The following is a 27,821-nucleotide window of genomic DNA, read 5'->3' on the forward strand; positions in this document are numbered from 1 at the left end:
TGATGCAATACATTGTTTTATTGTAACACTACAAAGTTCCTCTAGGAAAGGCAAATCGGTCTTGGGCTTTGAAAGGTTAGTGGTGGAAGAGTCGCAGGTTGGTGTGTGCCAAGACAATGCCCAATTCATCACACGCTTCAATTATTAATTTGTCAGCTGCAGAACCAGAAGGAGCAGCGATGAACTGAACCCCGCTCTGTAAGGAAAACAGTCATGAGAATAGACATCATACAACCATTGTACAAGTGCACAGACATGTTATAAAAAGCCACAATGTACTACAGGAAATTTGTCATACAGACAACTTGCAGCCTGTTAGTCCAGCCTTCAACAATTTCAACTAGAACATTGTTCTAGCGATCCTTGTGGGTCTCTTTGCAGAATGGGCACTGTGCTCTGCAGGGCATTGCAGCTTCTTTCTTATTAGGGACCTCTGTTCCACCTGTTAGTCTCTCAAAAAAAAAAAAAAAAAAGCGCAAGAACTGTAAAGGCTTGTTTGCATCTCTCCTGACTCTTCAAACAACTAACTGCATGTTTTGGGCAGTATATTTATGAGTCCAGTAGAGACAATTGAATTGCTGCTGTAACAAACAGCATATAGAGTAACATTCTGGCAATGGAATGGGAGACTTTGTGGATTATTAAATATTCTGGAATATTGGCTGGTAAAAAAAATAAAATAATGTATACTTAGTGCCCAGTTTATTATGACCAGTTGGACATTTTAAGCAACGTGATTAATATCAAAGTCAACCATAGTCCACTCTAACCTCACATGATCTGCCTGAACCAGCCACAAGGTGGGAGCAGCACATACCCTAGTGATTAGAAGAGATAAATTATGCAAGCCCACAAACTTAATATGGGAAGATTGTGGGCAAAGCGCTGATGCAAACAGAATCTTCTTTTTTCTTAGAGATTGCAGAAAAAGCAGAACAAAAACAGGGACTGAACACAATTCCTGTGATAAACAGATATTAGATGCTAGAGTTGAGCAAATGTTGGTAGACCAATGACAAAAACAGACGACCAAGTCAGATCCCAGGCTCTCAACATATGTCTTGCATTGAACTGTAACATAAAAAGGACTGGCAAACGAAATATTAACCTACTAGAACTCTAAACGGCTCTTATGCCAGTTACACACGACCGCTGTGCCACTCAGGCAGTTTTTAACGGCATCAGAGTGGCACCCGATAGTCTTCACGGACCCATTCACTTTAGCGGGTGAATTGGGCCAGTGAAAACTGACCCAATTCTCCGATCTGTGGAAGGATAGGACACGTCCTATCTTTCCACGGATCACTGACGGGACTCGGTCGGTGCACACTGTGTGCATGAGGCATTACACATTATATTGCAGTTCAGTGTCGGATGATCACTGTATTAGTAGGTGAGAAAAAATATTTTATATCCAAGGTGGTTACCCCACAATCTCACCTTTCCTGCCCGCTCCACATTGTCTCGGAATGGGAAAAATGCATCAGAACTCAGGGAAACACCAGTTAAAGTAGAGATCCACTGCCTCTTGTCTTCTGGGGTTAGCAGCTCTGGGGGCTGCTCATACAGAGACTTCCACTGCTCTAGCTCCTCCTGAGGACAGGTGTACACAACATGTATACATCGATTATATTTTGGTGGTTAACACCACAAGATATGGAAATCTATTTCGCTCTTAAACAGGTTCCGATTCATTCTAGATTACTTGCCTTTTCTAGGGTCCCACTCACATATTGGTCAATGGCATTGGAAATATCAGCTCTCTTCACTCCAGCTTTAAACTTCATCCCCAAAACACGTGGGTGGTGTCGCAGCCACCAGTTATCAGCTTTGTCTCCGGCCAGCCGGGTACAATGTATGCGAGACTGCTGCCCAGCACCCATGCCCACCACCTGCCAGAAAAGCAAAGAATAATTCTTTAGCTCTATTAAAGTAAATCACATTTTAATAGAATTTTACTTGGGGTGAGATTAAAGCAATGCTGCCAGTTTTTGAACGTCATTTCATACCAGACGTGCTTTATTTAGGACAGCCACGATAGATCTTGTGTGCAGCAGTGCATATTCTGCAATAGGTTCAGTGTTGGACTGCAGTGCATGCCACATTACAGTTTCAGAATGGCAGTCTTAAGGCCCATTTACATGTACAATACCAAGAAATTTAATGTCACTTTGATAATGGTGTCCCTTTAAAGGTATGTGAAGTCCACATCTGTGCTACGTTTTTCCATTCAGTCATAGGAACAGATTGAAAAAAACAAAAACTAAAGTGCTGGAGTCGTTGCATCATGAAGACAAACAGAACCCATTGACTTTAATGGGTTCTGTCGTGATTCAAATCGGAAGAAAAAAAAAATGGCAGAACGTGAAGCTATTTCTACCAGCATTTTTTGTCGGATCTCTGACTAGCATCCCTTGCGGTGCCTCCAAAGCAGATGTGAACAGAGCCTTAGACTGGAGTTTTTTTTTACCTGTCCATCCTTGGCATAGCACACAGAATTAGACTGGGTATATTTCAGGGCAATAGTGGCTACAATCAAATCTCTGATGGCAGACTCCGGGAGCTGAAAGTAAAAGGTCTCGTTAAATACTTTAAAGAGCAATGCAATCATCTAGGTGCAAACACGGCCATAAGCTATAAATGATAAAACTAAACCCCATGAAGCGTTCAATAAACAACCCTTACCCAAAAACACATTCTCTGGTTAGTGGAATTAATCTGGTTTTGGGAAATAGACTGGAAATCTGTACCTCTTTCTGCGCTGTAACCACATTACTGAAAAGAGAACCGTCTACAACTGCATCATTTCTCTTCTGTTCCAGCTGCAGGCCAAAAATGCTTCGAATCTCAGTATTATCCGGTTCATAAGTCGGATCCACCTAAAAAGAGACAGATTAACCCATTTTCTGCTTTACCTTTAACAAGCCTGTGGCTAAAATGACCCTCTCCAAAATTGGGAACAAGCAGTTTTAATAGAAATGATAAAACCCACATAACAATTAAATTCAAGCTATGGTTATAAAAAGCTCCTTTATTTCAGCGCAATGTACAGGGTGGGCCATTTATATGGATACACCCAAATAAAATGGGAATGGTTGGTGATATTAACTTCCTGTTTGTGGCACATTAGTATATGGGAGGGGGGAAACTTTTCAAGCTGGGTGTTGACCATGGCGGCCATTTTGAAGTCGGCCATTTTGTATCCAACTTTATTTTTTTCAATGGGAAGAGGGTCATGTGACACAAACTTATCGAGAATTTCACAAGAAAAACAATGGTGTGCTTGGTTTTAACGTTACTTTATTCTTGAGTTATTTACAAGTTTCTGACCACTTATAAAATGTGTTCAAAGTGCTGCCCATTGTGTTGGATTGTCAATGCAACCCTCTTCTCCCACTCTTCACACACTGATAGCAACACCGCAGAAGAAATGCTAGCACAGGCTTCCAGTATCCGTAGTTTCAGTTGCTGCACATCTCGTATCTTCACAGCATAGGCAATTGCCTTCAGATGACCCCAAAGATAAAAGTCTAAGGGTGTCAGATCGGGAGGCATTTCTTCTGCGGTGTTGCCATCAGTGTGTGAAGAGTGGGAAAAGAGGGTTGCATTGACAATCCAACACAATGGGCAGCACTTTGAACACATTTTATAAGTGGTCAGAAACTTGTAAATAACTCAAGAATAAAGTAACGTTAAAACCAAGCACACCATTGTTTTTCTTGTGAAATTCTCGATAAGTTTGTGTCACATGACCCTCTTCCCATTGAAAAAACTAACTTTGGATACAAAATGGCCGACTTCAAAATGGCCGCCATGGTCAACACCCAGCTTGAAAAGTTTCCCCCCTCCCATATACTAATGTGCCACAAACAGGAAGTTAATATCACCAACCATTCCCATTTTATTTAGGTGTATCCATTTAAGTGGCCCACCCTATAGAATGAAGTTTGTAAAAGTTTTGTATTTTTTTTTTAATAGCTCTTCACAGATAGACATATCCCTTAACACAGATCTTGACACTGCAATACAAGAATCAGTTTTTATGCACGATTAGAGCCTTAGGCTTATGTATAGAAAATTTACATAATGCATTATGCTACAGGTCATGATTTTTTAAACCTCATCCACATGTATTGTACTGTAGATTGCTGAGTATTTTCAGTGCGGAATCAGCATCGAAAATCCACCCTTTTACAGGGCCAGCACAGCTTTCATAGCCATCTATTGGCTGCCTGTGACTAGCAGCTTATTGTCCCACTTCATACCGAATGTCTCTTTATAGCTACTGCTAATGACTAATGCTATTAGCGGTCAAGACTCATGGAAAACTCCTGTGCCTTGTGGTCTTAGGCAATATTCACAGACTAGGAGAGGTTTACGCTCCGAAATAGTGGTCCAAAACATGCCTGCAAAAAGCTTCCTATTAATATCAATGGGAAATACGCTATGTAGTTCATACAAGACTACTATTTTGCAAAGCTTTTTTAATTTCGCAGTCACTTCAAGCATTTTGCAGGCAGATTTTTCCCCATCTACGCTTCTAAAATATACCCCAAAGACGCTTGGATAGATCAAAAACTTTGAAAACTGAATATAAAAGCCGCCTGGATTTCAGAGGTTGTTTTCACTTGAATTCAGCGTGAACATACAGTATGCCGTGTGAACATCGGGCCAATGCAGTTGTCCAGGTAGAATACTGTTGGGAAGTGATTTCTTCTTCTTCACATATACTGTGGCACCAATACAACGCAGGTCGGTAAAAATAAAGCCAACTAAAGATCTACAAGCTGGTTTGACCATCTGTAGTCTTTAGGAACATCAGTATAGTCAGAATAATAAGGGTGATTCACAGCTGCACTTAACATTTTCTATGAAACATTCTGCTGTACAGAGCAAGGCCCGGCAGGTCCACACCATGCCAAGAATGGGAATACACAGGGAGATCTCTGGTAGTTGGTGCCGGAGCCACGTGCCCACTCCCAGACCTTACTAGCAGCACATGAGAAATATCTGGTGAACATTACGTTCAACATGTTCCTCCAACTACCTCAACTGCTTATCATCAAGTTCTAAACCATAGGACCAAGCCTCGTATGGCCAGCTAGCACTAGTGTCGATACTTTTACAAATAAATGCTCTTTCCTGCAATTGATAATCAAAACCAGATGAAATAAGAATTGGGGGAGAATTATTCATCCTATGCCAGTTTTCTGATGAAGAAAATTCACAAATGACTCAAGTCATAATTTGCGCAAATTAAAGAAAAATTTGCATTTAAAAATTCCTACGGGATTGAGGCAGATTTTAAAATGCAAGCATTTGCTTTTATTTAAGCAAATACCAAAGTTGCATCCAATACTGCTCCAAATGAACAGTGGTTTTTTTCCACCTCATATTTATTGGAGTTAGAGGCGGAAATAACTTAATAGGGTAGGATTGTTGTTTTTTTTATTTAAAAAAAAAAAAAAAAAGGCTCTACCTTCCGTTAAAGTGCCGATTCAGATGCAGTTTCCCATCAAAATTGGCACCGAGAAACCCAGTGTGAATTGGGCCTGAATGCAAGTACCTTTATATTTACAGGATTTTTAGAATTTCCTCTCCATTTCCAGAGGCAGCCGTGGGTAAAACATGAATACATTACTGTACCTGCAAGACACAGTAGTTTCCATTCTTCTTTTTTGAGAGGATTTTCAGAGCCTCTTCTCCGTACCCTGGAGCTATAATACCATCGGATACCTATCAGAGCACAAAGATTGAGAAAACAATTAGGATTTGTGACCACAGATTAAATACTTGAATCTCCAAAACACGTGATTAGGTGAAAGCGAGGTTTACTCTGTGGGCTTGATTTTACCGTTTGCCGCCACGATCTGCTATTCACGTGACCGCTGCAGCCAAATCTCCTCGTCAATTGGATTTGTACTCACTACTCCATACAGAGCAAAAATATGAAGAATATGAATGAGGCCTAAAATTATGGCCATGTACAGTACAGCTCGATGGAGGACTGCAGTCTTCATATTTTGACACCCACACACAAAACACCAGTGTAAACTCCCACTGTCACCTACTCCATGCCTGAAATCCTCATACCTCTCTTGAGATTATTTTTGCAGTGGGGACATCACACACATCAGAAATGGCAATGAAGTCCCCAAAAGAGGACATCCTGTCAGAACCTAAGAAATAAATATTTCCGTAAGCAAAAACAGCAGAAAACCATTCCAACATTTCCTGATGTATTCTAAAAACCACGATCAATACAAACTGCTAAACAAGGGGGTGCACACCCACACAACTACAAACAACGGGTAATGCAGAAAACTATTTACAGTTACTTTTTTTTTCACACAAGTTTACCTAGTAATGGTATGTGAAGTTTAGACCATCAAAAACATTGAACAAAATAAAAAGCGTACCTCTAGCTCTTGCATAGGCAGTTGCCAGGGGAGTGAGTGTGGCATAGAGGTCATGTACCATGCACAACTGGGCCTCTTCTTCTGTCAATGGAACTCCAACAGCAGCACCTAGTGGTAGAAGATCTTATTACAAGCCATACACTAAACTGCAGGAGATATGTTTGTAGGAATTGAGAAATTAGAAAGCAGTTAAATATACTGCAAACTTTGTCCTTTAAAACTATATGTAATACATATATACAGTATGTGTATTTTACAGCAAGGTGGTTGGAAATTGTAATCTAGTACCGGGTATTTGCCTTGATCAGGAAACGTTATAAATGCCTACAAGATCTTCGTGTAGATTTTTTTTTATTTTTTATTTTTTTTAAAGGGAGCAGGAAAGGATTTTTACTGGTAAAGCATGTGTTTTACATAAAGCATGAAATCCAATAAATAATTACCTGCAGGGCTCACATGTTTAAAGGAGGTGGCTGCAGGGAGGCCTAAAGCATTTTTCAGATCTCTCACCAGTTGCCAACCATTCAAAGCATCACATAGATTAATAAACCCTGGAGATCCATTCAGCACTGCAGAAAGGAGACAGAGCAATAAGAAATACAGCATTCTGTGAAATAAAACCATATTTAAAGAGATTTTAGTGTTGGCCCCTCCTACAGGCACAGAGTTAGTCAGGCTGTACAGAAGCAGAACACAGATAATAAAAAAATTAATTTTTTTTGTAGAACCATAGGAGAAATCCAACAACCATATGAACTTCATAACTAAACAAGGGGTAAGAGCTGTGTCCCCCAATAAACTGAACGGGTAAAGGATTTTATGGTGGCACACATCATGGGATGTGCCAAAAAGTCCACATGGGTGGGATGGGAGTCGTAACGATACTTATGTCTTTATCTACTCCACAGATGGCCGCAAAACCTTGCCACCAAGAAAAGCATATGGACAACCAGGTAGCCACCTTGCAGAGCTGAAAACCCAAAAGCCTGATGACGCACAGCCCAGGAAACACAAACAGTCTTAGTGGGACGGTCCGTAATCCGGAACAGGGGTTGCAATCGAACAATTGCAGCCTTAGAGTCCACCAGCCTGTAAGGAGTTGGAGGTAAAGAGGAGGAAGTGACCGATAGGTAGACCCACAAGGTGCAGACTGGCAGAAGAATGTCAACCCTATATTCTCATTAAAGGTGGAAGGAGGAGTCCACATTGGGCAAAAGAGGGCACCAAGGGGTGCACCACCATATCTTGATTGAGTCAAATACGGAGGATGACCAGAAACCCTCCAGATGGAGGTTTGTCACAAGGAACACCACTTTCAAGAGGAGCAGGAGAGACTAAAATCGCACAAAGGAGGTTAAAGGGAACCTGTCACCAGCATTTCACCTATTGAACTTTACTTCTCCCTCGCTGGCCGCTGCTACAAAAAGTTCATTGCCGTTATCCCCGCTCCTAAACTCCTCTTCCGACTGTAAGTATCGGTCTGCAAACGTTTTGCGCCTTTTATCGTAATTATGCGGTGTCCCTTTGTGCGCACACACCAGAAGAGGACATCAATGCACAAGCGCAGGATTTTGTGTGCTGGGGGAAGGCGAGGAGCTGTCAATCAAAAGTAAGGAGGCGGAGTAAACTTGGAAAGACTTGAGGAATGAAGATATGACTCTTTCCAAACGAAGATTTGACTCTTTTCAAATGAAGATCTGACTCTTTTCTGCTCATTAGCATATGATGTGGGAACACTAAAAAGCTAAATACTAAAGCTACAGAGCCGACTAAGAAGATAATTATAGGTTATATAGAAATGATTTTTCACCCACTACCACCAGGTATAGTCGGTTTAATAGGTGAAATGCTGGTGACAGGTTCCCTTTAAAAAGGAACTAACGTCATTGCAGAGAATAAGTCAAATCCCAAGACGGAGTCAAGGGACGATAAAGGGGCAAACCACCACGTAGGTAAGATGAACCTCACTACTCCAGATAAGCTGAAAGCCACCAACAGCCCACATTTAACATGGTTTGGATCACCCACTGTGGTAATCCTGAATCTTTTAGTACTACAGCTTCAACTGCCAAGCCTTTAAATGTAACAACTAAACTAGGGTGAAAAAAAGCCAGAGAGCAAATTGTGCAGACAAGGTAAGCGCCTGAAAACATTGGCTAGTAGAGCCACCATATCAGCATAACAACGGCGCAACCAGTCCAGAGCTAAAAAGGATAGGCTTAATCCCCTCAGCCTTCATCCTCCTGAAGGAGCTTGGGAAGAGGCAGTGGTGGGGAAACATGTAAAATCAGGCTTGGGGATCCCATGGTGCCAGAGGCTAAGGGCGTATGCCTTGGTTTGCTGAAAACCTGGATTTTGAGAGGAAAACCTGGCAATGGAGTTGAGAGAACAAGTTAATATCTGAGTGTACTGAAACAAAATGAGTTAGAACACAGGCACACTCCCCTGTGTTGACCTGTTAGTGACTGAGACAATCCGCAATCCAATTGTCGACTCCAGGAAAGTGGACTCCCGAGAGCAGAAATGTGAAGATCTGCCCATTCCAGAATCTTGTTTGCTTTCCGCCATCACCACTAAACTCTGCGTCTGGCATATACTGGACCCAGCCCGAAGTCCGGAATGGAGTTAGGTGATTGCTGTGACATTTTGTATGGACCGTCGGCCAGAAGAGTCGCCCAGTGACAAATATGGGGGGGGGGGGGGGGGGGGGGGAAGAGAGATATTGCCCTCATCTACTGATGGGACCAGAGGACCTGGCCCGTGAGACTCCAGGAGGCACCTCCCCAGCCCTTTAAGCAGGCTTCTGAAGAGGACCTGCCAGCAGTGTGGGAAAAAAAGTAGTGTCTGAGGGATTGCCAGGGAGGAGAGCCACCAGAGAAGAGACCGGTGGACGGCCAAGGGAAAGACGATTCCATGGTCTAGGGAAGCTGGAGAGCGGTACCACCTGGGGGAGGATTACCAATTGGAGCGGACAAGTGTGAAACTGGGCAAAGAAAATGACCTCGATAGAACCCACCATGGTTCTCAGAACGGAGAGGAGGAGAGATTTGGGAGTGCCCAGTCAAAGAACAGATTCCCTACTGCAGGGTGGACAGTCTCTCCAGAGGAAGGGACACCTGAATAGAGCGTTGAACACCATTCCCGGGAAGGCAAGTCTCCGACAGGGAGTCAGGCAGGATTTGGGTTGGCTGACAATCCTTTAGAAACAAGGCAGGGTTTCCAGAGTCATTTAATCGGCTGGTTGAGTTAGCATCAAGTCCCCTTCCTGGGAGGACATTGCCAAGGTAGGGGGAAAGTGACATACCTCCGGCTTGTCAATGGGCCCACGTGTTCTCAAACCTTTTTCATTCCAAACAGGAGGGCCACAAACTTAGCAGTGAGGGAGAACTGCAAATTGCAGAAAGCCCTGGTGGGATGGACAAATGGAGACATGCAGGTGCACATCCCTGATGTCCACTGAGAGGAAATCCCCCTGTTCCATTGACGCGATTACAGAGCGGAGGGACTGCATGAATAAATTACACATATTGACCAAGTTGTTCAGCAGTTTTAGGTCCAGAATGGGACAAACTGAACTGTACCTTTTGTACAGCACGCCAAAAGCAGCTGGTGTGTGGATAGATACTTCTTCCCATACCCAGGCATCAGAGTTGTGAGAACCAAATGTTTTGGAATAGAAGTCTACCCCTTCCCACTTGAGACCAGAGTGGAGGCACACCTTCAGGCGGAACTACTTTTACCCGCTGCAGGCTTAGAAGTCTATGGGCAGAAGCGCCAAGAGGAGTGGGGCGTGAAGGAAGGTCCATTCTGAGTGTCCTGTGAGACTGCTGTCCAAATGCTCATGGACCGAGGTCTTTATGAAAAAAAGGGACAAAAAAAAAAACCAAACCATTTGAGCCATGCCTTCTGGCACACAGCAACCATGGAAGAGGTTCGAGCCAAAATGAAACCTGCATACAGGAAGGCTTCACACAAATATTTAGTAGAAGACCATCAGTGGGCGCCCCAAATAGGAGGCCATAACGGAGTCATTAGAGGCAGAGATTAGCTGCAAAGCTGAGCCAGAAGCCTCAAATAAAGACCTGGACAAAGTCAATACAGCGGCCCAAAAGAAGAGTGGTCTTGGCCAGATGGGAGACTGGAGGATTCACAACCGGAGACTGTTCATTTTGAGGAAATATCCTCTGGAAAAGGAAATTTGCCAAGACCTCTCGCCTGAATCTTAGAAGGATGCTTCCATTCCTTTGAGACCACCTCTTCAAACTCAGAGTGGGAGGGGAAAGGTTTGTGCAATCGTTTGGGGCAGAGGGAGGCAACAGTCTCCACAGCAGGAGATAGATTCGCATCTATACGATATAAGAGGTCTCTGACCGCAGCGATGAGACTATCCACAGTAGAGGCCAACTTGGAAGATTGCGAGTCATTAGCTCTAAATCGGAATCTGAGAGTTCCCTTGAGACAAGGGCTCCTAACGAGGGAAGGGGGGAGGATATTGATGAGGCAGAGCATAATGAGAGCAGGTGAGACCAGAGAGATCTGACCCGTTTAGTAAGCCTGCCATGGGAAGACCTGGATGGGAAGTCCCCAGAAAGTTGGTCTGTAACGCAAACCAAGAACCCATCATGGACCGGGTGACATTGGAGAGGCCACCAACAATCCTAGAGGGAATAAGCAGTTTTCGGTTTGACCTCCGCTTTACACATGGGCATCCACAGATGTTTGGCCTGGGGGCCTGCATGCACAGAGGAGTAGGACGACTACAAATTTTTGCCCATATGTGGAACAGGCAAAGTGTACTACATAACTGGGGAAAAAATCCCTAGAAGGAAGTAATGGCCACTGAAGGTTAGTGTTCTAGGTATATGCTACCATACTATAATTGACTGGTTTAGTGCCCAAGAAGGCTTTAAGAAAGGGGGGCGCCAAGGGCAGATCCTACCCGTTTGGAGAGTGAAAAACACTGTCCCAGCGCAATGGCAGCAGCCCTAAAGGTGTCCCCGCTCAGCTGTGAGAAGCAGAGAGGATGACCCACCCACACTCCATGATGCAATTGGTTGCCTGCGGTCACGCCACAGCCATGTATCAATCTCTAGCCAGGAGCAGGGGTGAAAGTCCCACCCCGATGGAGAGCACGCAAGGGAAATGTCAGCCTGCAAGGGAAAAATGACAGCTATGGGACGCAGGGCATAGAGAACGCATCCCCACCCAAGGAGCCCCCAGGGAAAGAGTTTGATGCCTGGAATAGGCAGGGGGAGTCTGTGGAGAGAAAATACCCACCTGTTCTGAAGTTCAGTTCATTGCCAGAATGTAGTACCAGCACAGAAGTCCCCTCTGTGTGCAGCTGCGGTGAGGTGGTTTACTGGTGGAGAGCAGTGCGCTGAAACACTGAGCGCCTGCTAGATGTTGGGGAAAGGAGGGAGGACAGCGAAGACAAAAATAAAAAAAAAAAGCAAAAGAGCCTGCTGTACCAGCAGGGTATCTACCTCCTACAGACATCAAGGTAAGACTGACTAACTCAGTGCCTGTAGGATGGGTATATACAGTAGGAGGGCTAACACTTTGTATTAAAATCAGGAGGTACAGTAGAGGCCCCCCCGTACCTTGGTGGAAGCCCTATTATAGCTTTGTACATAATGCAGCCGTAATATGGAAGTGTGCATGAGCCTTTAAAAAGGGAGTCCTTTATTTACCCCCTCACCCCAAATCACTAGTTAGGTCTAGGGAAAAGCAGTGGCAACATACCCCTGTTACGTAGCTTTGTTTTTGCATCAGTGTAGACAAGTAATTTTATTTTCTCCATGCAGATTAGCTTCCAAGTGGCTAGTATCCTGAACGCCAACCCCTCCCCATCCCCTCTGCAGTCAACAGACGGCTCTACTGGTCTTCAGCGTCTTACACCGTTTCATCCAGACCTGTCAATCAACTGTAGAGGGGGTGGGAGCTTCTGTTCACCTAAAATTTCAGTCTAATCACAATGTTCTAAGCGAACACAGCAATCATGTGGTCAAATCCTGTAAGGAAGGTGAAGCTATAAACCCAACTTTGACTAACATTTACAACTTGTAATCTTGGACTAAGTACAAAATAACAGAAAGTTATGTATTTATACCACAGGGATTATCAAAGAACTGATCCCTATTCAGTGGTATTGCAGGAATGGGGTAATCAATTGATAACTTTTTCAACCAAGAATTAAATTATTTTTAGAGCAACAGAATGAAAGCCAAACATTTCTCCTTTTCCATTAAAGTGTCCTACCAGTCATTGGAAGCTGTGGTCCACGAGTGAAAATCTGAGCGGGCACCTGGTGCGGATTTATTCCGTATCTCAGTGGTAGCTGGGATACACCCTTACTATACTGCTTACGGAAGTAATCAGAGATCGCGTCATCATACTGTGCCGTGTGAGTAAAAGCCTGCAAAGAAGAGCAGAAGCTGTAGTAACAGAAAAGAACGTAACACAACATTTGTCCCTCTCCTTACCTTGAGAGCCAGTTGGCAGCGTGTCTCAAGGGTAGTATCCTTCTGTTCAGAGTTTTCCATTTCATCTGCAACACTGTTGTATTCGCTGGGGTCACATAGGACAGTAACACGTGCATGGTTTTTGGCAGCTGCACGGAGTAATGTTACACCACCTGAACCAGAAGGAACATTTACCAGATAGGTACCCCAAGATCACAAAATATACATTACAGTAAAAAAATTTGTTATTAGCACTTTAATATGCTTTGATTAAAAAAAAAAAATTTAAAAATCAGTTTTAGTTCTGCAGCTTGTGTGTATGAACTGTACATACAAGCTGCAAAACACCACTGTCAGCCGTATCAGTCAGTGAGCTGCCCGACACCTAATCTAACCCTAAGGCAACTTTCACACAGCAGTATTCTGATCAGTTTTGTGCATTGTAAGCCTAAACCAGGAGTGGAGCAGAAATAGAAAGTATAATGGAAGTTGAGATCCAAATATTGCCGTGTGAAAGTGGCCCAATACTGATAAAACGTAAGTTTATCAACGAAGATTTTATAACTATTCGGGTTAAATGAAGAATAAGAGATGTCAACCAGTCAGTCCAGATCACTGACAAATTCGTCTGACAGCGGTGTTTTGCAGCTTGCATGTACAGTGGACACATAGAAGCTGCAGAACGAAAATAAAAGTAAACTTGATAAAAATTATATTAGAAAGTCGCTCATTTTCACAAAATACCTACCTTATTTATATATACTAAAGTAATGTAATCAGATTTTCATAACCTTCAAACATTATGGCTCTCATGTATTATAACCAGTACACACTAGCAAAAAGTTATGTGCTTGGTTGTAATCCAAAACGGGTCCTCTTTTTGCCAAAGTTGTTTTTTTATGTAGCCATATTGCTGTGAACGTTTTAGGAGTGACCTTAAACTGATCAGCTGTTGTACAAGCTACTTTTTTTATCCAGTCTCTTTACAATCCCTTAGGCCCTATTCACACAAGCATATTTCGCGTCCATGTTACGTGCGTCAAAACAACGGACGTTACAATTCAATGGGTCCATTCAGACATTGTGTTTTTCACGCAGCGGACACGCTGCGTGAAAATCACTGCCTGTCCGTGTGCGTTTTTTGCGCATCACGCACCCATTGAAGTCAATGGGTGCGTGAAAGTCACGGACAGCACATGTCCGTGTGCTGACAGTGTTGTTCACGCACCATTTGCTAAAGAGATGAGGAAGAAATAAAACCCCTCCTTTGGTTTTTCTTGCTGGCGTAAAAAACACGTGACAGATGAAATACGTGTAAAAAACGCAGACGTGCACCGTACACAGATACCGGTTTGTGTGAATACGGCCTCAGGCTGTGCTCACATCAGCGTGGTCTTTCCGTTGAGGGCTTCGGTCTGAGGTTTCCGGCAGAAAAGCCAACAGAAACCTTAGATTCAGTTTGCATCACCATGGATTTCAATGGTGACGGAAACTTTGCTAATGGTTTCTGTTTGTCACTGTCGTGACAGGGTTCTGTTTTGACGGAATCAATAGCGCAGTCAACGGAACCCTGTCAGACTGAAACCATTAGCAAAGTTTCCGTCACCATTGTGATCAACGGTGATGCAAACGGAAGCTTAAGTCTGATGTGAACAGGCCCTTAGAATATTATAGCATGTCCTAGAATTATAATCAGTAGGGGTAAGGAATCTTAGAATTCGGCGCAAACAATCAGCACTAATAGTTATAGATTTTCTCCAATTTCCCTCCTTATGCCCTTACCCAGCACAGCTATGTATGAGAAGTTAGGACAAGTATGTAGACAGACGTTCAAGCTTCTATACATACTAGTGGTAGTTATAGGAGACCCTGTCCATGTTTCCTGGGACAAACGAAAGGAAACCATATTTTTTCGTAACAATAGTGCTTCTGCAAGTTCCATTGCAGATTACTTGCCCCTATTTTATTTAGCAGGGATCAAGATTCACCTATTGTTTTCAGTGTCTGTTCAGTTGTGAAAGACACAAAAGAACCCAGTAGAGTGTTTTTAGATCAATCCTCAGGGTCTGAATTTGGCTGAGGCGTCTAACACCACGGTTCTCATACAAGGACAACTGCAGAAATATACTGCTTGATGTCCTTGGATCCCGCATAGTAAATATAACAAATCTTCAAGGCCACAATTAAACAGTTCATGGGAAACAAAGCTTTTACAAATCAGCACCAAGAGGTGGAGAGACGTTTACCGATATCGATCTGCTCAACAGCTTCCTCCACCGTCACACCAGGAGCAGATACAGTCTTCACAAAAGGGTATAAATTGCAGACAACCAATCTACAAGAAAAGGAGCATAATCTAAATCTGACCAAAACAAGCAGGTTTTCATTGCGCACACACACTAGGTTACTCCTGAAATTAACCCCTTCCCTCCGCAGCCATTTTTCGGATTTTCATCTTTGTTTTTCCTCCCCACCTTCCAAAAGCCATAGCTCTTATTTTTCCATCAATATTGCCGTATGAGGGCTTGTTTTTGCAGGACGCGTTGTAGATTTTCATAGCACCATTTTGTGGGAAACGAGAAAAAATTATCTATATATGTGGGATGGAATAGGAAAAAAAAAACAGCGATTCCTCAACCTTTTGGGTGGTTTTGTTTTTACGGCGTTCACCGTACGGTAAAAACGGCATGTAAACTTTATTCTGCGGGTCAATACGATTACAGAGATACCAAATCTATATGGTTTTCTTTAGGTTTTACTACTTTTACAAGGCAAAAACTGATGGTTAAAAATAAAATTTGAGTGGTCACCACATTCTGAGAGCCATAACGTTTTAATTTTTCTGCCGATTTAGCCGTGCGAGGGCTTATTTTTTGCGGGGCGAGCTGCAGTTTATATTGGTACCATTTTGTGGTACGTGGGACTTTTTGATCACTTTTTACTTCATTTTTTTGTGGGAGAAGGGACCAAAAACAGCAATTCTGATGTTTTAATTATTTACGGCGTTCACTGTGCGGACTAAATGATATATTGTAATAGTTTTTTTTTTACATTGTGCTTGAGGGAAAGTTTTTTTTTTTTTTGAGCTTTTCATTTTTTTCTGTTTAAAAAAAAAAAATAAAAATAAAAAGTTCGTTTTTTTTACTTGTCCCGCTAGGGGACTGTCCAGCGATCGTTAGATTGCTTGCACGATATACTGCCATACTAATGTATTGCAGTGTATCGCGATTCTGACAGCCTGCCGGAGGCATGGCTTCATAGGAGTACAAAGATGGCAGACCTGGGGGTCTTAGTCAGGCAGCCGTGCCATCCAACGACTCTCGTCGCGGGAGGGGCCGTTGGGACGACACAGGGTGTTGCCCAGCTGTTTTTAGTAATTTAAATTCCGCGATAGCTATTGAACGCGGCATTTAACGCGTTGAACAAGTGGGATCTCGCTCAAACGGGATCCCACTCATTACCCGGAAGTGTTGGCTGTAAAACAGCAGACACACTTGCTCTATGGAGCGGTCTCAGCCTGTGAGACCGCTCCATATTCCCCCACCCAGCGTGCGCTATAAAATAAATAAATAAATAAATAAATATATATATATACACACACACACACACACACACACACACACACACACACACACACACACACACACATATATAGCAGATGTTGGGAAGGGGATAACAACAATCTTGCTGCCTCTTGAGTTTACAAACCCTTCGAGTACCTGACATAGCTGAAGCCTAATCTGGTAAGGTCTCCCTGGTCTTCAGCGGTGCTTCTTGCCAAAATACCTGACAAAAGAAACAGATGAAAGACCAATGTAATTGTGCAATACCAAACATTTAAAATACATTTGATATCTAGTGAGCAACTTAAGTGAATGCCAAAAATAAGACTGTCACGGAGCTCCTATTTGTATCAAATTTTCAACCCTTACGAAAGCTGGAAGAGCGAAACTGGTCGGGACATACTGCGCTATGCGGTTTTTGCCTATTCGTTTTAAGATTAAACTTTTTTTTTCCCCATCCCCTGGGCTCTGCTATACTGGGAGTATTTCAGGAAAGATGTGGGGATTGAGTTTTTCCTGGAGGTTCTGTGCACGTGATTTTTTTTTTCCACCGACAGGTGTACTGGCTAGTTACACCAAGAGGTCTATAGGACGTGTGGCTTGAGAGGTGGAGAGCCAGTTTGCAGACCGCAGCGTCTAGAGGGATCCTAAGGAGGAGACACTGAAAGAAAACCGGGAGAAGAAGACTCAAGGAAGTCTGGACTGACACATGGTAACATGTATAGATCCCCCCCCCATCTGAAGGACGGGTGAATAGGAGCTCGAGTACGATCTTATTTTTGTCTTTTACGTGCTTTAACAGCAGTCCTGTAGTCGCTTGGAATCACTGCTTGATGTAACTTAAGTGAACACACTAATTATATATATATATATATATATATATATATATATATATATATATATTAAAAAAGTTGTAGATATATTTTTGTTCTTAAAAATTTCCCCAGGGGATGCCCTATTGGAGACACTTCCTTCCTGTATTATCTGTATAGACCATTTCCAAAAGTGACATCTCAATCACCGTACGTTATTTAGTTAAGCCACTTCCGAATATACCGTTCTGGTAATCCACGTCACCCTGCCACAGTTATCCTCAGTCATGATCAGGGACTAATCATTCTGATCAGGCGACGCTATGCCATGAGCCGCTGGGCCTAGGAAACAATTTGTCTCGGATCATGTGACATTTCCTAGACTAATCTGGCCCCTAACAAAATGCCACGACAAGTGACTTTGCACTGACCACACAAGCAAATGTTATATACTGTGACTTTGCCTTCCAAGACTGAAATGACCACATAATGATACGGCATCCCGGCTCAAAGCAACCCCCCACAATCGTAATGTCACAGGTGGAGTGACCTTAAGCATGAAGGATTGAGGGCTCATAGGAAATGTATTTTTCAGGGGAAGCTCAAATAGAGACCGTTCTATTTAGAGAAGCGGCAGGTGGAAGCAACAGCGGATAGAGGCAGTGTGAAAGATTGTTTGGTCTTCCTCCTGACAAAACAGTCAGAAGGAAGACAAAGGTAAGATTTAGGAGAAAGATAAAAATGTTATTTTTTTTTAAAACTGGATAACACCTGGTCTCATGAAGACAGCCATTTTTCAAAAAGAAGCCCGCTGTTCACCTCTAGTCTGGCTTCTCTACCCCCAGCAATCACCTGTAGTGGCAGGGGGAGGCCACGGTCAATGCAGCATTACATGCCAACCATTATGAGCAGCAACCCTATGACATCCATATACCCCAATAGGACATATAGCCCGGGTCGACAGGGTTAGACCACCCCTTTCACAAACAAAAAAAAAAAATAATCAGATGGTTAGGGTTTCTATACAGCAAACATAAGTGAGCAGCTAGATAAAAAAAAAGTAAACAAGAGTGCATAAACCTAAAGTACAGGCAAAAAATGTCAATGGATTTAGAATGAAATATGGTCAATTCTAATTTCATTAGATGTGTATTCAATGTTATGATCAAGTTATAATTAAGACAGTTAAATAAAGCGCACACTGACAGCTGCGTGGTAAGAGCCGTTGTCATAAGTTTAGTAAATTTCAGAAACTTACTAGTTACTGTACATTTGTTATCTTTTTAACTTAGTGCAATTACCCTCTTCATGTACACATTCTACATAGTTACGTCCAGCATTACTACGACAGCAACAAGTTGTCATTTTCGCGGTTTACCAAAACATATTGAATATACAGTTATATAATCAATATGGGCTTAAAGTGCAGACTCTCTCAAATTAGGATGTGAATACCCTCAAATTAAAGCGAAGGGCTTAGGAATTACAGCTCTTTAATATGTAGCTGCCTCTTTTTCAAGGGACCAAAGGTAATTGGACAATTATCTAAAAAGCTATTTAATGGGCTGCATGGCCTATTCCCTCATTAATCCATCATCAATTAAGCAGGTAAAAGGTCTGGAGTGGATACCAGGTGTGGTATTTGGAAGCTGTTGCTGTGAACCCACAACATGAGGTCAAAGGAGCTCTCAATGTAAGTGAAACAGACCATCGTTAGGCTGAAAAAAAAAAAAAATGAAGCAATCCATCAGAGAGTTCGCACAAATGTTAGGAGTGGCCAAAGCAACAGTTTGGTACATTCTTGGAAAAACAAAAAAAAAAAAAAAAAAAAAAAAAAAAAAAAAAAAAAAAAAAAGCGCACTGGTGATCTCGTGAACTCCAAAGTGCCTGGACGTCCACGGAAGACAACAGTAGTGGATGAACGCAACCTTTTCATGGTGAAGAAAAACCCCATCACAACATCTACCCAAGTGAAGAACACTCCTGTAAGAAAGTGTATCAGTATCTAAGTCTACTTTGCCAAACATCTAAAGAAACCACCCAGTTCTGGAACAGCATGAAACTAAGATCAACCTGTACCAGAATGATGGGAAGAAGAAAGTATGGAGAAGGCTTGGAACGGCTCCTGATCCACAGCACACCACATACTCTGTAAAACATGGCGGAGGCAGTGCGATGGCATGGGCATGCATGGCTGCCAAAGGCACTGGGTCACTAGTGTTTATTGATGTGACTGAACACAGAAGCAGCCGGATGAATTCTGAAGTGTTCAGGGATTTACTTTCTGCTCAGATTCAACCAAATGCAGCAAGGTTGATTGGACGTCGCTTCACAGTACAGATGGATAATGACCCAAAACATACTGCGAAAGCAACCCAGATTTTTTTTCAAGTCAAAGAAGTGGAATATTCTGCAATGGCCAAGTCAATCACCAGATCTCAACACGATCGAGCATGCATTTCACTTGCTTAAGACAAAACTTAAGGCAGAAAGATCCACAAACAAGCAACAACTGAGGACAGCGGCAGTAAAGGCCTGGCAAAGCATCACAAAGGAGGAAACCCAGCGTTTGGTGATGTCCATGGGTTCCAGACTTCAGGCAGTCATTGCCTGCAAAGGATTCTCTACAAAGTATTAACTTTTTTTTATTTATGGTAATGTTAATTTGTCCAATTACTTTTGAGCCCCTGAAATGAGGAGGCTGCGTAGAAAAATAGTTGCAATTCCTAAACGTTTCACAGGATATTTTTGTTCAACCTCTTCAATTAAACCTGAAAGTCTTCACTACAATTGCATCAGTTATTTCATTTCAAATCCAATGTGGTGGCAGCAGAGCCCAAATCATGAAGATTGTGTCACTGTCCAAATAATTCTGGACCCAACTATCTTTTAATCTCACCTCCATGTACACAGATTCTACATATATTATAATCTCACCTCCATGTACTGCGGGATGGAGGGTTTTCACACGTCCCCCCAGCATCTCTGGAAAGCCAGTGAGTTCAGACACATCTCTGAAAAACAAAAAAACGCAAAGACTCACACACAGCCTTTTCATGGTTGTGTTTTTTTTAGCAGAATTTCTCATGCTGTCAGATATTACATTAGTCTAGTGTTAAATATAAAACACACTTCACATAATTCCGTTTTGGTTTGTGGCGTTTTAGACGCAAATTTGTGGTCAGCGACACTTTCTTTCCAGACGCAGCATGCTCTGGTTATGGTGTTTTTCCAGGCATGTGTCTATAGGACTTAAAAACCACCATAAAAAAACCCAGAAGACATATGTACAAAATTACACCAAAGAACCAAAAATGCATGTTCCATTTTAAATTACATGATCGTTTTTAGATGCAGTTTAAGTTGCCAAGAAAATGTCTGTGCGTGAAGGAGGCCGTACACGTTTTATTTGGAGAGAGATATCCATCTATATTTTAAAAATCGTACTTCTATAGCTTTTTTGCAAACAGCTTGTTTTACCACTTGTGGTTTTTTTTTTTTTTAAAGATAACCTTTCACCTCCCCATACATGTGCAGCTGAGTGCAGCATGTCATGGGGAGGGCTGCACAAACCCTGGTGCACTTTTTTTTTTTCAACCTCCCTCCGTTAAGATATCGGTGCCATTATATTTGGCGCTCGATATTTAAATAACCCCCTGAACAGTCAACGGAGCATGTACTGTCAAGGGGGTGTGTTACTATGGCTGTGATACTGTCCAATCAGATATGGACAGTGTTTGAGCGAGGAGAGTGTGCGCGCTCGTGCACACTATCTTGCTGTAACACTGTCCATATCTGATTGGACAGAGGAGAGTGCACGAGCGCGCACACGCTCTTTCAGCTTTCAAGATTAGTCTTCTTGCCAAAATGGAAGGGGGCCGTGTCACTGCTACAGACCGTGTAAGAGCTGGGGAGCGCTTGCACTGTCCGTAGCAGTGACACGCCACCTTGCCAGAAGACTAATCTTGAAAGTTGGAGTGAGAGCACGCACGCGCACACTCTCTCCTTGCTCTAACACTGTCCATATCTGATTAGACAGTGTCACAGCCATAGTAACACGCCCCATTGACTGTTCAGGGGGTTATTTAAATATTGGGAGCCAAATATAACAGCACCGATATCTAAATAACGAAGGGAGGTAGAAAAAAAATAAAAATATTTAAAGTGCCCCAGAGTTTGTGCAGCCCTCCCCATTACATGCTGCACATATATGGAGGTGAAAGGTTATCTTTAACAATGCAAATCATGAAATTCAAAAGAACATGTGATACAAAGATTCCTCTTTGCAATGACATGATAAATTCAGAACACTTTTTGAAAATAAAAGCTAAATAAATAAATCCTAAGGATGTCTATTGCAGCAAACCAACCCTGAGCCGGAAACCAACACCAAAACAAAGGCACCTAAGCTAAAAAGATGCAATGTTTGTAGTGTGCTCTATATTGCAACATTGACTTCCAGCTAAGATCTGGGTGCACCGTTTTTTTTCCCCACAATAAGGGCCAGCTCACACGTTGCGTAAATACTGTGGTTTTTCCGCAATGGAATTCGTTGCGGAAAATCCGCAGCAAATACAGTAGCAGCAAAGTGGATGAGGTTAAACAAACCTCATCCACACTGCGTAAATATGGAGTGGGTAAATACTACTCAGAAGTTGACCTGCGATGCAGAAATTCATTCCGCAGCATGTCAATCGTCTTTATGTAAACGCTGCTTATTTGTTGTGAAATTTCCCCATTGAATTCAATGAGAGATGTAAATCCTGCTTCAAACAACCATTGTGTTTTTTGCAGTGGAATTGCAGCGATCCTGCCGCAAAAAATGGAACGCAGAAAAAAAAAAAAAAATCATTAAACTTACTTAGGAGTCAGTTTCATCCTCCGGGGATGACACTTCCCATGTGACCGCCGCTGTAGCCAATCACAGGCTGTAGCGGTTGTCACATGGATGAATCATCATCCCAGGAGGCTGGCCTGGATGACGTCAGAAGGCCGGCCTCCTGGTATGACTCTTCATCCCATGTGACCGCCGCTGCAGCGAAAGGAGGCCGGCCAACCAGGCCGGCTTTAGTGCTGCAGTTTTTCACAGCGGACATGCCGGGTAAAAAACACTGCACCAGTTTGGTGCGAATTTTCGCCCGGAATTCCCTGCGGCAGATGGGGCGCATACGCTGCATGACATCACGCAGTGTATCCACCCCTAAAAGTGTCATTCCTACTTTAAAATGCTGCATGTGAAGCCACCCTCACAGATATTGAAGTTTTTGTCCCGATCAGATTTCTGGCACTGTGGCTGAGGGAGTTAATATTTTCATAGAACCACATTTGGATTTGATTATTTATCTCGATCTACATTTTAAATGAACAAATATATGATCTGGATTATATGGCTGTCTCCAGAGAGCACAAGATTACTGAGAACTACATGCGTCCAATTCCTCAGACTCGCTTGCAATACATCGATACACTTGCCCACTGGTGAGGGATGAGCAGTACAGGAGCGCCCATCATTCACAATGAATGCCCGTGGTTCCAATTGACCATCACTGTACTAGTTTCTCATACCCTGCTAGGACGGACATATAAAAAGTAAAACTTCCACAAGCAATTTTAGAGTTTTAGGATTGCATCTACTAGAGTTGGTACAAATAATATATATATATATATATATATATATATATTTATTTCACATTTAAGTTTATCATAAGAAAGCATTTCCCATTGACCATAAATACCTTGCACCATTCGTATGCATTTTGCGCTCGTTATTACCTGACAGTGAGACCGGCATCACGCAAGCATTTCGCAGTTCCACCAGAGGCCACCAAGGAAAGACCAAGAGAGCTGACACGCTGGGCAAACTCCACAAGCCCAGTCTTATCCGATACACTAAAGAGAGCTGCAAAACAAAACCATCTGTTATGTACACCATAAAGGTAATGTTCATATCCTTATAATTACACATGTAAGATGTGCGGATGCAGGAGTAATGATCAGCCGCCATATAACGCACAAGTGTTTCGAGAAGAAGCAAAGGAGCACTTAGTATTTATATCAACTATTGATTCTAGTTGCTCAGTACCGCAAACTGATGTACTAAATAAGCCAGCTACACACAAGAGTTGTGGGACGTCTGCTGGATTGTAACATACCCAAACCTTTGTTGGTCTGAAAGATAAGCGGTGCCAGATACGTATTAAAGCTGCTTATCTCTCCACAGTAGTAACTATGCATGCTCAGTTGATCCAAGTGTCATATTTAAGAGTGAAGTCAGGGGAGATGCTTAAATCAGAGAAAGTAGATTTGCCAGATCCACCCATTCTGCATCTACTATTGCAGCGGTTCTCCTGGAGTAACTCAATACAGTTTTATTAGGTGGACAGACTGCTCTAGTTTTCTAGGATTGGTCTCTGCGCGATGATTTTGTAAAAATGGCACATAGAGACCGCTAAAATATCATTATCCCAATGATGAGCACTCGTTGCCCTAATGAAGAACAGGGATAATGGGGGATGCTGCATTAAGAAAGCAAAAAACGAAAAAAAAAAACCTGTAAATTAGAGAATACGTTTTTCCTGTCAGGTGTGTATTAAAAAAATAAAAATATATTACCCTATGTAGCGCAACATGAGTTTTTTTCCCCCTCTATCTGCGGTTTCTTAGAACACCACATCTTGTGCCACAATAATGATCTATATGGATGAAGAAGAGGATCATCAACCCCCCCCCCCCCATTTATGTCGCGGTATCTTGTTAGTGGGGGTTTAGTCGCCCAGTTTATGGGTGGACAAGGTCATGACTTATTGGTATAATATAGGGATGTCACGATACCAGAATTTGGACTTCGATACCGATACTTCGTTTAGTATTGCGATTTCGATACCAATTTCGATACTTTGCCAACAGTAATAAAAAAAATTCTTCAGTTTTCTGATGTGAGGCGAGACGTGTGATGAATTTTGAACGCGCCTCACATTAATAGTAATTAATGCCATCATGTTTCTCAGTCATAATGGGTTAATGTGCGAAGTACATGATGGGGCTAATTACTATTAATGTGAGGAACATGGAGGGTAAATTCATCGCACCTCGTACCTCACATTAATAAGTAATAGAAAGCAATGTTTATTTCATTTTTTTACAGCGTACACATCAGAAATGATGCAAATAAGTTGTGCGCGCCATTACTGAATGTGTGAATATTTTATGTATTGAGACTTATTTTAATGTTTATTGTAAAAAAGGTGAATGTGTATTTTTTTTTAAATTTAACAATACTTTGTTTTTAAACTTTAATATACTGGCATATATCAGATATGTGCCAGTACATTAGCCTGTGTACTGATCGTACACAGGCAGTTAGGACATACTTGGGTATGTCCTAACAACATGAAATATGTTAAGACAGCCCTGGGGTCCGTCAATAGACCCTGGGCTGTCTGCCCATATATGGTATGGCCCTCGATCGCGTCACAGGAATTCCCTGTGACGCATCCAGGGGCATCCCCCTTCTCATTTTCCCCTGAATGCTGCAGTCAGCTGTGATCGCATCATTCAGGGGGAATAACGGCGGAGATGAGAGGTTTCTCTGATCTCCGCCGTTATAGAGCGGGGCTGCGGCTGTGTAATACAGCCATTGCCCCGCTCCTGACAGGAAGTGCGCGCACGGTCAGCATGAGGAGATGCGGCCGGCGCTGCACTAATGAGCGGCAGTTCAGGCACTGGAGACAGAACATGGGGGCGTTTTGTGGTGCGCCCGCCGCATCTCATCATCCTGACCCCGCAAACTTATCATGACTCAGGAGCGGAGCTGTGGCTGAATTACACAGCCGCAGCCACGCTCCCATACATTCATGTATTACTATACTGAGCTCTGCAGCGAAGTATCGAAATACAGGAAATAGCGGTATCGAACCGTTTAGGGATGCACAGTATCGAAGTTTCGATGCACCGTGCATCCCTAGTATAATATTTATTGGTTTTTAATATTTATTAAAATGTTTGGTATTACAAGTTTAAATATTTATTATGTAACCCCTTAATAAATACAGTGGCCATTTTATTCCATCTGAATGGTCTCTTGGTCTTTATTTATTAGTTACGGTTTTAGTATGTGCGTTTTGAAGGTTGGGTGGCGCTTGTGTTACCATGTGCTGAAGTTCAGATCAATAAAATAAAAATCTTAACTCTATTGTGGAAGCATTCAGATGTCCCAAACTGACCCCCAGATCCTCAACTTTCTCACACAATACTTGTTCTGTAGGGTCACATGGAGCGGTAATAATTCATTTACAACCGGAAGATCATGGGATCCTTCACATGGATAATAGGGTAAAGGGGGAACGGGGAAGCACGATGTAATGTAACATACAACAAAGTAGTCAAATGCTGAAGAAAAAAACAAAAAAAAAAACTTCATAAAATAAACGTTGGGTGAACTTTCAAGTAACTTCACCCATTATCCAAATGACTTGTAATTCAGGATGTCCAGACAAGAGGAGAATTATTAGAGGAAATCTGTTCACATGATATCAGCAGAAAAACAAACCCAAAAACATACGACTCCAATTCCCAGATAAAAGAAACAAAACCTGGGAGACAATAAATCAATAATGAGAACCTCCATGTGTAAACGATGCGGAGGTTGATTTCTTACTCACATTTTCAGTATTTTAGTTTATGAACATATTAAAGTGAAAACTTCTGTTAATAAAATACATTGCACTAAGCTGCCCAGAAGTCAAAACAGTCTAAACAGAAAGAGCTGGCACAAAGATGGGCAATACGAAGTGTAATTCATGGGGTTAAATGACTTTGGGCCACTGATCTCACACTGGCCACATACAAAGAGGGATGCCCTGCATCAAAGTCAGTTGAGATCAGCCTGGCCCTACCAGGTTAACCCTTTAAAAACATCAGTTACTTATTCAAATCTAGAAAAAGTGTCAGTCTACCCACTTTGATGCCAGCTTTCATGCCCAGAATCTGTTAATGCCAGGCTGATCTTGACTATTTTGATGCAGAGCATTCCTCCCTGTATGTTGGCAGTGTGAGATCAGTGGCCCAAAATCATTTAACCCTATAAAATCACACTTTGTATTGCCCACTTTGATGGCCACCTTTGTGCCAGCTCTTTCTGTTTTTAGGCGGTTTTAAAGGGTTTTCACTTCTGGGCAGCTTAGTGTAGCGTATTTTATTATTAACATAAGCTTTCAAAACAAAAAGAAACCAACTCCAGCATCGTCATGTGTAACGCATCAGTATCAGAGGAGGGATGAATGAATGGCCCTGTGTTGGGCCTGTTACACATGTATCAGATCTCAGAGACTAAAAAGAGAGGAAAAGTGCGCAGCATCCTGAACACAAGAAGGACATGAGAGCAACACGGACATCAGTATCTTACCCAGCTCTGCCATGATCGTCTGCTGCGCTGCAACCGCTACTGCACGTGGGAACAGTCAGTGAGGGCCTGTACGTGGTGGGCGGGGCTTAGAGATGTCAGACGAAAACGGCAGGCGCGGACCTAATGTAGCGCTCCGAGCACGTAGGCGGGGCTATGGGTGGGGTCTGGCGGTGACAGGTCTGTCAGTCAGCGGTGTGGGCGGGGCATCCGCTGCAGTGATGCGGGCGGCCGGGTGGACAGTGACGCAGCTGCATATTCTTCATGTAATGTCGGGTAGCTCAATCTGTTCTCGTTTTACTGCTAGAGCTACAGTTTTCATGTCTTTACATCAATATATAATAGAGCAAAGAAAAACGGATGTAGTTTCCGATAGCATCTGATGAGGTCATAGCGTTTTATTTTCTGAGGTTGGAAATAAATCGAGAACAGTGACTTTTTGTAATAGAAAACTTTCTGTCTCCCTTATTATACCCGTCCTCCTTACCTCATGGCGGCAATGTATTACCCCCTGCGCTACTAACATTTATATGTCTCTGTACACACCACGTTCAGTGTGTTCATATTCCAGGAAAATGCATAGCCCAGACATTTGCAATCACTCCATTGTTTTTTGGTCTCTGTTTTTGCAGCGTTCGCGAGGGCTTGTTTTTAGCGGTACAAGCTGTCGTTTTTATTGGTATTATTTGGGGTTTATAGGACTTTTCATCACTATTTTTTTTTTAGGAGGTGACGTGACCGAAGAAGCATCTTTTTTTTTTTTTATTTTTTCTTTTTTATTTTTTTATTTTTTACACATTTTATCCTGGACGAATAACATTATATTGTAATAGTTAAAATCTTTATGAACACAATGATATTGTTTTACTGTTTACATTATTTTACACAAAAAATAGGATAACCTTTTTTTTTTAACTTCTAATGTTTATATATATACAGTGAAGGAAATAAGTATTTGATCCCTTGCTGATTTTGTAAGTTTGCCCACTGTCAAAGACATGAACAGTCTAGAATTTTTAGGCTAGGTTAATTTTACCAGTGAGAGATAGATTATATAAAAAATAAAAAAAAACAGAAAATCACATTGTCAAAATTATATATATTTATTTGCATTGTGCACAGAGAAATAAGTATTTGATCCCCTACCAACCATTAAGAGTTCAGCC

At 42.3% G+C, this 27,821-nt stretch overlaps 1 protein-coding gene across 1 annotated transcript; it reads right to left on the minus strand.

Annotated features, from left to right (window-relative positions):
- On the minus strand, positions 1-26,773 carry ATIC (5-aminoimidazole-4-carboxamide ribonucleotide formyltransferase/IMP cyclohydrolase). Its single transcript, XM_075829639.1, has 16 exons — positions 26,659-26,773; positions 23,028-23,154; positions 20,193-20,269; positions 16,600-16,666; positions 15,127-15,215; positions 12,902-13,053; positions 12,678-12,834; positions 6,863-6,988; positions 6,420-6,527; positions 6,094-6,179; positions 5,647-5,736; positions 2,751-2,879; positions 2,471-2,563; positions 1,710-1,892; positions 1,441-1,593; positions 1-196 (listed from the first exon to the last, which is right to left on the minus strand). Exons 1-16 carry the CDS (start codon positions 26,669-26,671, stop codon positions 77-79), a joined length of 1,770 nt encoding a protein of 589 aa, XP_075685754.1. The 5' UTR covers positions 26,672-26,773; the 3' UTR covers positions 1-76.
- Between the last annotated feature and the right edge of the window lie 1,048 nt (positions 26,774-27,821).

Source organism: Rhinoderma darwinii, chromosome 6, assembly GCF_050947455.1.
Source record: "Rhinoderma darwinii isolate aRhiDar2 chromosome 6, aRhiDar2.hap1, whole genome shotgun sequence".
NCBI lineage: Eukaryota > Metazoa > Chordata > Amphibia > Anura > Rhinodermatidae > Rhinoderma > Rhinoderma darwinii.